This window comes from Chaetura pelagica, unplaced genomic scaffold, assembly GCF_000747805.2.
Source record: "Chaetura pelagica isolate M959 unplaced genomic scaffold, ChaPel_1.0 scaffold147, whole genome shotgun sequence".
Lineage (NCBI taxonomy): Eukaryota > Metazoa > Chordata > Aves > Apodiformes > Apodidae > Chaetura > Chaetura pelagica.
The window spans coordinates 4835892-4847084 of NW_009954194.1; the positions used below are offsets into that span (position 1 = coordinate 4835892).

General features: G+C 40.3%; 1 protein-coding gene across 1 annotated transcript; it reads right to left on the bottom strand.

Annotated features, from left to right (window-relative positions):
* Positions 1-5083: 5083 nt before the first annotated feature.
* GRPEL1 (GrpE-like 1, mitochondrial (E. coli)) lies at positions 5084-10309 on the bottom strand. Its single transcript, XM_010003144.1, has 3 exons — positions 10124-10309; positions 8532-8613; positions 5084-6143 (listed from the first exon to the last, which is right to left on the bottom strand). Exons 1-3 carry the CDS (start codon positions 10307-10309, stop codon positions 5797-5799), a joined length of 615 nt encoding a protein of 204 aa, XP_010001446.1. The 3' UTR covers positions 5084-5796.
* Positions 10310-11193: the final 884 nt, after the last annotated feature.

Genomic DNA, 11193 nt, shown 5'->3' on the forward strand with positions numbered 1-11193 from the left:
AACTGCGCTGATCTGAATAAACACAGCAGAGGCCTGTTACAGCCTCAAGGACTCCGTTATTTTTCCTTCCCTCCCCAAAGATACAGAAACAATGTCACTTAAACAACAAAAAAAGAGGAGATCTGTAACCACCCCCAGTATTCGTGATCCATGGTTCAAATAGACTTTTGCTTTGGATCATGGAAAATAATTAATTGAGAAACTTCTCCATTGGATTTCACTGCTTTTGGTACATTATTACAATGGTTTTCTTTCATGTGAACTTATTCAAGTCCAGTAGTCCCAGAGTAGTTACTTTACTCTTTACTACTGGACAAATGAGTATCAGCGTAGTCCCTGCTTTTCTTTGAAGGTGGGAGATAGTTTCATTTGCTGGAAACTTTCTTCTCCCTTTGCTTTGTTTTTTGGTGTAATGCTGGCAGCAAAGTGAAGCTTACAGAAGTCCTGAGCTCAGGAGCATGGTGAGCAGGGATTTTTGTGACTCTTGCTAAGCTTTCAGAACATTTTCCTTAGTAACTACAGCCAAAGTGCTGGGACAGCGAGGTGAGTTCTGTCAAGAATACAGCAGGGATGAGCCATGGCAGGGAGTGGGAGGAATGAAATGTGGTACATGAGATGCCTTCAGGTACTTGTGCTGTGGAAAGGGTTCTAGAAGAGCTGCCTTCACACCCAGCTGATCCAGACACAGCTTTGAGCTTTTGCTGAAAGGGACCCACTGAATCTTCAAGTGTTTAATTAGTATCAAGAGTTGCAGCAGTATACAACAGCTGTGGTGTTCTGCTCCAGTGGAAGGGTCAGCACTACTGTGAAGTGGCTGATTTGGGCCAGAAATGGGGTTTGGGAAAACAGGCAGCGAGATACTTCCTAGAATCACCACTTCCTCTTGTGCAGGAAGCCTACTCCTCCTTTGGTATCTAACTTCTGAGCTTGTAGGGGCTGAAGAGCTGCCTCCTTTTGAATTTGATTGGGAGGGGCAGGGAAAGGGAGTGAGAGTTTCAAACTGAGAGTGATCACTGAGATTGGTTTTTAAAAACCACAAAAAGCGATACAGATTAGGTTAAAAATGCACAGCTTGTACAGCTGTATATCAAGCCTTTACCTGGTTCTAACTGCAGACACCTTGAAACGTACCAGACTAAACATACTGAAATTACTGACATGGTAGGACAACTGAGTGTAGCCACTGCTGTGAGAACAAGGCCCCTTGAGAGGTAACTTGTCACAACTCATAACAACCACAGTCTGAACTGCGTGCTTGTGACAGGCACCAGCTTGTGCTGCAACACAGCAGGTAACAGAAATGCCTGACCCACAGCACTGTGTCAGCAGGATCTACCAGTTAAGGGAAAGATGTTGAAGAACTAGAAAAGATTTTTATACTAATGTTATCCTTAAATTCCTGTGCTGGTATTTAACAAAATTAGTAAAAAGTGGTGGTTGCATGTTGAGGACGGCACACTGTTACTTGTGCCTAAGCAGCTTTACTAGTTTTGTCCAAAGCAGGAAGCCGTGACTGGAGGCCACTTGGGCAGGTCCTCTGGAGTGCAGGTGTTGCCAAAGTGTGGAACTGGACTGGCTTCAGAACCAGCGTAAGCCCTGGAAAGGCCATCTTGGTTTGAAGCTTTGAGCTGTAGTCAGTGAGGAAGCCTCTAAAATCTTAAGAACTGGGTTCTAGTTGATCTATCCAGCATTACCAAAATAGTGTTACCAGTGAGTCTAGAATAAAAGAGGTACCATTACAAAGCCAGCATTTCTAAGGAAGAAATAACCAAAACTCTAGTGCCTTTTTCTTTTGAGCTTGTGATGTTATGTATGTCCCTTCAAAAAAGGTAAGGGCTATGTCCTCTTGGATGTAATACCTTGTTTGGCTTACCTGTAAGTGGCTTGTTGTGGAATACTTGAGACTAAGCTGTCTCTCCTTGTGGAGAGACACCAGTGGAACTAACTGCACTTCCACCTTATATACATGTACAAACACCACACAAGTTCATAAGGTATAAATCCTTGGTTATTTTATGTCCTACTCCTGAGGAAAGCAAGCTCAGCCTTTCTTTCTGGTATTGTAGTTATGCAATTTGATTCTTCCTGTAATTTGTTACCTAACTGCCGTAACATACCATTACTGATTGTGTTCTGGGGCCTCAACTCTGCATGTAACTGGGAGTTTAAAATAATTGTTTGGGGTTTTTTTTCCCCCCCTCAAATCTGTGTTTTTTGTATTTCTACAGTGTACTGGCAAATCTAAGTCTAACTGAAGCAATAGTCTCGAGCCCATCTGAACAATAACATAAACCAACTAGGCACCAATGAGTCACTCAAATGTTGAAGTGAATTCCGCATTTACACTTCATAGTTCCTTAATTCCTCAGCCCCTCCAAAATGTTTCTTTGGTGCTAGATGTAACTTATTGAACATCAAAATGAATGTAAAATAAAGTATTTTTAATGTATGAAATATGGGTATCAATATTTATTTTATACTTGCAAGCAAATTCAAGGTGGTAAATGTTTGCTTTAGCAAATACTAGTCCCTTGGAAAGGGCTTCCCTAGAAGCAATGTCTCATTGTCAGCTATGCTTTTAATTCTAAAGGTGACTTGCACTAGAGGATGCTGTTGTTCCGTATTTCACATGGAACTCGTTTAGTCTAAGCATTCCTTTGTTATGAGCTGCTGTTTTTTTTTGTTTGTTCTTAAGTTGAGATGCAGTTATCTTAATCAGCAACTTACTAGAGCTGTGCTGCTTTTCTTCTGTGGTGAAGGGCTGAGAAAAAACATGGGAAATAGCTCTTCAACTTGTATCTTGTGTTGATCTGGAAGTGTTTCCTTTACTGTAAAAATAACCTAACCTTCATGTTGCTAATGAAAAGGTGTTTTATATGCTTAATGCTCTTGACTTTTCTCATTAAAGCTATTACTAATGATAGTATCTGTCCTAACAGCATTGATGTAAGCGTATGAAAAAGTGACACTCCATAAGCTGTCCAAAATACTGATCTTCTGCTACTCATAGAGGCAGCAATAAGTCTATTTTAATGCTCTATGTTTACGTTGATCAGTCCAGTCCCAGTGATGTTTTACAGTAATGTTTGCTCACTAGATAACAAGGGAGCATTGATCTCCACTCTGTGTACTACCTGGTGCAGAAGTGTTTGTTACAGTGCTCTGGATACAGACCCTCCTGCCCTAAGTTCAGTCACAGTCTTAGCCAAGCATTAGGAATAGCTTTAGGTTTGCACGAGTCTTTGACCATCGACTGCCTTGTAAATGACACAAACTAAGCACTCTGCCATTATTCTCTTGTACGGTGGCTACAGCAAATTTCTTTGTGACTGTAACAGATTTCATTAGCCTTTTGTTTTATTATCTCTTCTTGCAAAATGTTTTTGCATGTGGCCCAGTTGCTCTTAAGTGATGACACATTAAATACTGTGAAGGAAGGTACTTGGTGAGCATGTTCTGCTCATCAGCTTCTTCCTTAAAGGGAATGTTGCACTCATTTGAGTAGTGTACTGGTGTAGCTGTGCCAGACACACAAATGCCTGTGCTGAAATAATGTAAAACCTAACTGATGTTGTGCACACTCAGCATTTTACTAGGTTTTTGCATTGTATATTGGTAAATAAACTTGTATTAACAGTTTCCTTCCATTATTGATTTAATGGTAATGCAGTTTGCGTAATAGCGACAATGTCTAAAGTCTTTGCAGTAACAAATGGAGATGCAAATTAGCTAAATGATGGGTAGAAATACTTTATGAAATAGCCAAACCATAACTACTAGTGGTAGCTTTGTTGACTGTTCTTATGCTTAAGTTTCAGAAACATCTCCTTCTGTTTTTTGATAGCTTCAGTGCTGCTTACTGTTGTATGGCAGAGTGCAGAGGTGGTTTGAGCTCTCAGCAGACTGAAGTGCTAAGCTGAAAGCCTTGCTGAGGAAAAGGAACCACTTAAATGAGATAGTTATTCTAGGTACTACAGTCTTGTGCTGAACACTTAATACCTTGTATTTAAGAACAACCTAAATGAAGTAATGTAGTCCAAAAAAAGACAGTTGGTGTGAGGAACAGGGACACTCATTAACAAAGTATTGATCTGCTAAGGAAGAAGCTGTCCATTTATGCCCTAACCCAGATGGGAGGAAGTTACTTCCAAATGCAATTATGAGTATATGGAATCCCCTTTTTTTGTTTCACCTGTAGTTTTACACTCAATCTTTGCACTTTGATCCCTGTACTTGATTAGTTTTTTAAAAAAATAACCCTGTAGTCGTCTTCTCACACATACCAAAAAGCATTCTCCCTCCCTGCCTAGTCAAAGCATTGATTTTCTTTCTTAGACTTGAGAAAGAATAAATGAATCCTTAAACATGACTGACCCCAAGCAGTGTGCATTTAGGTTGCTCCTGATTCCCATGAGGCAAATCAGCACTGGAAAAAGTCTTAACAAAGAATCAGGTCTCACCATTAGTAAGTCTAGTGCTCAGTAAGCCGTTGGCAACTCTGCATCTGAACCAAGAAAAAAATTATCAATACTTAACCTTAAGGTAAGAAACCCCTTAATCCAAGACAACCAAAAACAAGGGTGAAAAATTCAGAGTACTTACTGTTTACCAGGTCCTAATAACATGCATAAGTTTGAGGTTTCTGTCCTGTGTGTTAAATGTATGGGCTTTGAGGATGGAGGAGAATAGAGGCTCTGTCCGTTGTGTAATTTGCCAAGTTCTGTCAACTATCCAGGTGACCAGACATATGCAGGACAAAGCATTCAGTTAATCATGTATTGTATTTTAGAGCCTGATCTGCAGGACTGGGAGCAGCAGATGTAGTTAAGACATGGCAAGAGCTGTATATGGGAAAAGTTTGGTTGCAACTTAAGATCCAAGCTGAGTAAATGCAAGAAACAGATGAAACTAAGTTTATGTTTTTGTTTGAGCCACTTACATGTGGTTATTTATGTAATTCTATATACTAAACTCTCAGCTACTCACTTCTTTGGGTATTCTGTCTTTCAGCAGGGCTGTAACTACAGTTTACATAACAAACTGATTTTGTAAAGCTTGGAAATTACAAGACTATCAAAATTGTTTAAACCAATTTATACAATATTAAATTAAAAATCCAGAGATAGGATAAATTCTATTGGTTCTTCAATGCCATACAAGTATTGGATGGTTTTCTTGCATCAACATTACTATAGAACAAAAGGGTTGAACAATTACAAAATGTCTACTCTCCATTGCCTTTTATTTACAGATTGGAATTCACAAAGGTTTCAATTTCAGTTGAGAGAGACTGTTTCTGAATAGTGAAAAAGGGCATTTATCACATCAGTGTGTAAAAGATGATGGAAACTTGCAGAAATCAGGTTATTCGTACTACTTCACCCACTTCTAAAATGTTGCGATTCCACAAAACAAAAGGAAGTGTTTGAACCACTATTTGGATTTTTCAATCTACACAGTGACAAACATTAAGATTGCAAAATTTTTGTGACCATTCCATTGCCTACAGTTTAATGCACCTTTGGTAGCAATAGTTGTAAAAAATGCTATCCAATCTAAAGCATTAGAGGGCTTAATGGCTCTTGAATGTCACAATTAAGAAGAGAGCTTATGGAACCGTAGTGTTAAGGCCTCTAAGCAGGAGAATTTCATTGGTTGCTTCATTTTCAGTGGGAGACCTCAACGAGTTCCTTTAAACCTCTCAGGGGGCAGAGGAATGAGGAAAGCATGGTGTGAGAGACAAACCATCCAGCTGTTTAATAATTGTATGGCATTTTAAATTCTGGGCTCAAGCAGCTACGCGTCTTTCACAACACCCACCAGGGCAGGCCGCAGCGTACGCCCGTGCAGCTTGTAGCCAATCTTGGATACTAATGCAATAGTGCCAGGCTCCTTCCCTTCCATGGGAGCGTGGAACAGCGCCTCGTGTTCATAGGGATCAAACTTGGCTCCAACGGGATTCAGTCTGAGCAGGCCATGCTTTTTAAACACTTTTTGAATCTGTACTTCTGTCATAACAAGACCTTCATATAAGCTCTTCAGGTGAGGATTTTCATCCTTAATTTCTTCTTTTGGAACACTTTCTGTTGCTTTCTCCAAGATGTCTGCAACTTCTAGTAAGTCCTTACAGAAGCTCTGAATCCCTAAAAAGAAAGAGAAGGGAGTAGGATGAGTCCACTGAGGGAAACAAATGTTGAAAATACCCCAAATCCACAAGACCAAAACCTTTACTCTTTCAAAAAAACCTGTACTCTTTAAAATTTTCAAATAGGTAAGTGATACTGTAAAAACCTTTTGGGGTAATAGGTCCTTCCCAATTTTACTTGATGATACAGAACTATTACAGATATCTTAAAATCCACACCACCTCCTCTAGTTCTATGGAAATAATCAAACTAAAGAACTACAACTATGCTGATGACCTGACAGGAACAGATAAAATTCTAAGCAAAGTTACCAAACCCTTCAGATGGCTTATTGTGATTTCTTCCTGTCTCTCATCCTGGGATTCACTCAAGTTCAAAGCCTTATGTTGCACTACGCCTACCCTTAGATCTGATGTGCTAAAAACATTTGCGGTAGAAAGAGCACGGACTCCTCATTAATCCAACTAGAAATGAACAGGGATTCTTCCTTCAAGGAAAAGAACTCACATCTACCTTTCCCTCCCATTGCAAACCACTTTTACAGAAGCTGTGCCTTGGGAAGACCAAGCAATACCCAAGCTAATGACAATCTGTGTCCTGAAGCTGTTCTCTGCCTCACTCTACAATAATTGGGACTAATCTCACTTTAGGCAAACTGCCTCTAGAAATCATGAAAAATCACAATGATGCAGTAGAGTAACACATTTCTACACAGAGGTAAAGGCAATGACAAACTGCACTACGTTCTAGTAGCCTTGCCCTTTTCTCTTTGTGTTTTGGGGATTTTTTTAGCCATAGAAAGCCATTCTAATCCTAGTTCACATTTTAGTAATTTAGCTTTTTCCTTACCAAGAAGTAATACGAGTGTTACCAGAGGACAAGCCTTTGATGTAAACAAAAAGGACTATGGAACACCTTGCAAGGTCTATAGGGATCAGCTAGTTATCCGGAATGGGTGACTTTAACAGCTCCAGGATCCTGTAGACTCAAGCTCTTTATCCAACAGGAAGTAACCAAAGTAGTTCCAAAAATATAAGCAAAAGAATGAAAGTTTTAAATTAAAACTAAAACCATGGTTATAGATGAAGTGTCCCAAACAGAGATTAACAAGTTGCCTAGTGATCTGGGTCAAACCAAATAACCAAACTCTTCAGAAGGTGGTTTGATTTTTGTTTTTTTCACATAAGTTATGTTTGCAGGTATCTGTGACTGCACCTCTCAATTTATGCATGGCTCAAAAATTAATTTCTCTTCCTTCAACGGAAAAAGCAGTTATATCCAAATGACAAAACTTACCAAAATGTACATTATCTGTAACTTAGTGTTCACAAGAAATTCTATTTGAGTATTTATTCCTAGTGTAGCATCTGAGCTCAGACATGACTCAAAATCCTTTTGCAATAAGTAGCACAGGTAATAAAACAATGCTTATTGAAAACAAACTTCAGGATGAAGCTTCCAGTATCCATGAAAATGGTACGAGAACACTATGTAACCGAGAAATGCTTTTTCTTACAGTACACATCAACTGAAGACTGTATTTAGAAACCAAACCATTTGTATTCAGAATTAAAACTATACAGCTGTGTATAGTATGTGACATTAAAAAAAAAAAAAAAGGCTAACTCATTTTTCAAGCCAGAGGGCGAGTCAAACAATAAGATGATGCAACACTGTTCTGCTGCAGTCTCTAGACACAATTCCTGGTTTACAGATTTGTGTTTGAACAGTCACAAAGCTAAACTGAGGTCAGTAGCCTGGCTCCTTAAGAAAAATGTGTTTCTAGCACTCCTCATAGCCAGTGACTGTCCACTCCTACCACTGAAAATAATCCATCTAAATGTATTACTTCTCTTTGAAAGCCATGGCCTTCCACTGAACAGGAAAGTTACCCAAATATAAAGGCTAAAACACCCAACAACAAAACAACCACCCCAAGAAACCCAAACCAAACAACAAGTACAAAAAAATCCCAAACTAGAAAGAAAGCTGGTATTCCACGCTCTTGGTTCAGTTCTTTGCATTCAGTTTTGAGACCAAAGTGTGTAAGAAAGGAAAGCCTCAGGCTGCAAACCTTATTTAAATCTACTACTGCAGTACAAACTGTAGGAAAGGATACCAAGTTTAAAGAAAATTTCAAGTTGTTGACTTTATCAGTTTAAGTCTTGCCCCTATATAGAGAGATTATTTCAGTTCTGATGCAAAATGAGGGACAGTTCAAACCTCTCTGCCTCAAATGCATTTTTTTAACCAAGCAGTCAGAATCACTGGGAGGTACAACCACACAAAACTGTGGGCCTCTGTGTCAAGTGAATTTCCAAGCTTTGCCCTTCATGCTTCTATTTCTGGGTCTTACAAGCATACACAGAAAGAACCTCCACTGACCATATAACTTTGCCTCTTCTACCAGTTTCTGGCTTCTTTGCCTCACATTTTCTGCATCTGCCAAGGCACGCTTGTACTTGTCCTGAGGAAGAAAAACAACAGAAGAGATTTAATGCCTGGCAGCTGGGTAATTGACAATAATTCAAAACATCACATTAAGTACAAAGCAGCATTTTTTAACAGTTCCATAGCCTAGACCCACCATCTAAAGAGTAATCTGAAGACAACGTGCCAATTATCACAGCATCTTTCCTACCAAGGCAGATATTTGCTTGACTTCATGTAGAGAGAAGTGAGGTAAAAGAAACGATGTGTTTCCAGACTCTCAGTATTGTCAAGAGAGTAGCTGGAAGAAAACTTTACAGATAAATTATGTTTTATGAATCACAGATTTCTCCTTCTGATGTGTCTTCACATAAAGCCTTAATCAATCGTAAGGTATTTTGACACTACGGCAAACAACATTCAACTCAGCCATGACTTTCTAATCAGCTCTTCCATCTCCATACATACCACAGAGTGTCCTCCAGTTTTTTTTTAAACTTTACAAACTATGAATCTAATTGCTCTGTTGATTGGGTTAAGTTTTGGTCTATTCCTAGCAAGGTGGCCATCTAGCAGAAGATGTACTAAGAATGAAATGCAATAGTCTGGCTTTTCAGTTTGAATGCTTTACCATCCAACCCAGAACTGCATGTTGGACTCCTACTCTTAGTATGCTTGACCATCACAGGCTAGTGAAGAATCTCAAAACAGAATAAAAATAGTCAACAAGGTGACTGAAGAGCCACATAAGGTAGTAAATAGCAAATGCTGTCAACAGAGATGTTAAATGACATCTCAAGTTTTGTCTTTCAATGCTCTGGGAAAGGCAACAGAAACAAAACTCCATCCACTAATGATCCAAATGTGCTGTTTCTATAGAAGGTTCTGGACTACCTCTCAAAAGCTCTAGAAAGACATTTCCACATAAAGGACTCATCCAGAAAAGCAACACTTCCCACCTCTCAGGTCATTCTTCACTTTCTGCTGAAGTCATGCACAGGGGAGAACGAAAGAGACATTAGGTTAGACAGAGGGAACATGATGCTTCAGCCTTGCCTTTGAAGGACATTCCAACAGAGAAGGTTTGAAACTCCTACTTCCTAAGCATGTAATAAGTACGCTATTATATAAAAGCTAAGCATCATTAACCTCGACCTTTGGAAAAGTCAACAGCTGTTTGCAGAAAACCTTCTCTTTAGCACACAGAAATACACACATCAAACACACACACACCATTGAAAAAGCTTCCAAAAATTTCTCCACTGAGCACAATGTAAGTGAACTGAAGTCAGCAAAACTTAAGTAACACATTTTCAGACCAGAAGAGGTCCAGTTCTATCCAGAAATAGGAATTAAAGCTATCCAGAATCTTAATTTTCAACCAGGGATGCATTTCAAGTTTTGTAGTACATCTGCTCTTAAGTTTAAAGAAATTCTTGAAATACAGGTTTTTATTCAACAGGAGCCACAAAAAACCTTGTCCAGATTGTGCACTGAGAAGCTGTAATGAACGCCCTCAGGTAATCAGATCTCCAAAAGACACTTACAGTTACTTCTTTTAGTTGTTCTTCCAGTTTGGCCTTTTCTTCAGTTAACATTTTTTCAGCAGAGCTGGGTTCAACCTTCTGTTCATTTTGGCTCTGACTCTGGTCCTCTTCCAAGTTCTGGCCAGTATTTTTCTGTTGTGTTGCTACACAAAGCAGTCTTGGAGAAGTCCTAGGGCAAAAGCACATGGATGGTATTAATCAGTTGCTTACTTGGTAAGATACTGGCATTTTCAGGACATGCTGGACAGTTTATTTGGCGCATCAAGGTCTACAAAATTCTCATAGCGCAGATTAATACAATTCAAAATCTGTGAAAACTGTTTGCAGAACCTTTCATCAGAAGCTAGCCTGTCTAAGCTGTTGCAAAAAAAACAACTTTGCTACAAGATAACCACTGGGTTAAGCTAGTGGTTATAACCACTTGTAAGCAACAGCTTACAAGTGTCCTTTACATTTAATTTATAAAAGTCACAGCAGTTTTAAACGGGATATGAACTCCGTTTTTAACAAAGACAGTTTACATGATGTAATCACCTGCAATAGTCTCCCAAAAGACACATCAACGAGAAGAGCGTTTTGCCACTCACTGCTACAGAGCAACGAAACAGCAACCTGTCAGTGCTGCATTTCGTTGCTGTATCACGATCATCACACAAAAAAGGGGCCAGTCTCCAAGAAGATGACTGGTTTATCCCTTCCCAACGCTCGTTCGGCTGAACTAGCTGAGCTACGTGAGCAAACCGGCTCACGGACGAGGCGGGTGTATCAGTGCGGCCACGACAAAAGGCCTCAACTCCTGCACATCACATCAAGGATTCAGCTCGGGAGGTCTCCAAACTGAAGGCCGGGCCAGGAGCGCCCCGCCACGCCTGGGCCTGCTCGCTCTCTCGGGCGCGGGTAAGAGGCGGACTAGCAATGAGCGTCAGGGGACAGGGGCCCGAAACCGGCCGTCCCGGCTGCAGGGAGGGGCTCCCCGCTGCGGAGCCGGAGGGCCGGGGCTCGGAGCACCCAAGTGGGGCGGGCGCGGGCCCCGCTGCTCTCCTGGCCTGGGCCCGCCGGGGGATGGCGGG

What these genes read in the sequence shown, in the direction of transcription:
- GRPEL1 (XM_010003144.1), bottom strand. Translation starts at nt 10,309, where the DNA reads ATGTGCTTTTGCCCTAGGACTTCTCCAAGACTGCTTTGTGTAGCAACA. An exon ending in AACAACTAAAAGAAGTAACT is followed by an intron (nt 8,614 to 10,123) that starts GTAAGTGTCTTT and finishes TTTCTTCCTCAG; the next exon opens with GACAAGTACAAGCGTGCCTT. An exon ending in AGAAGAGGCAAAGTTATATG is followed by an intron (nt 6,144 to 8,531) that starts GTCAGTGGAGGT and finishes CTTTCTTTTTAG; the next exon opens with GGATTCAGAGCTTCTGTAAG.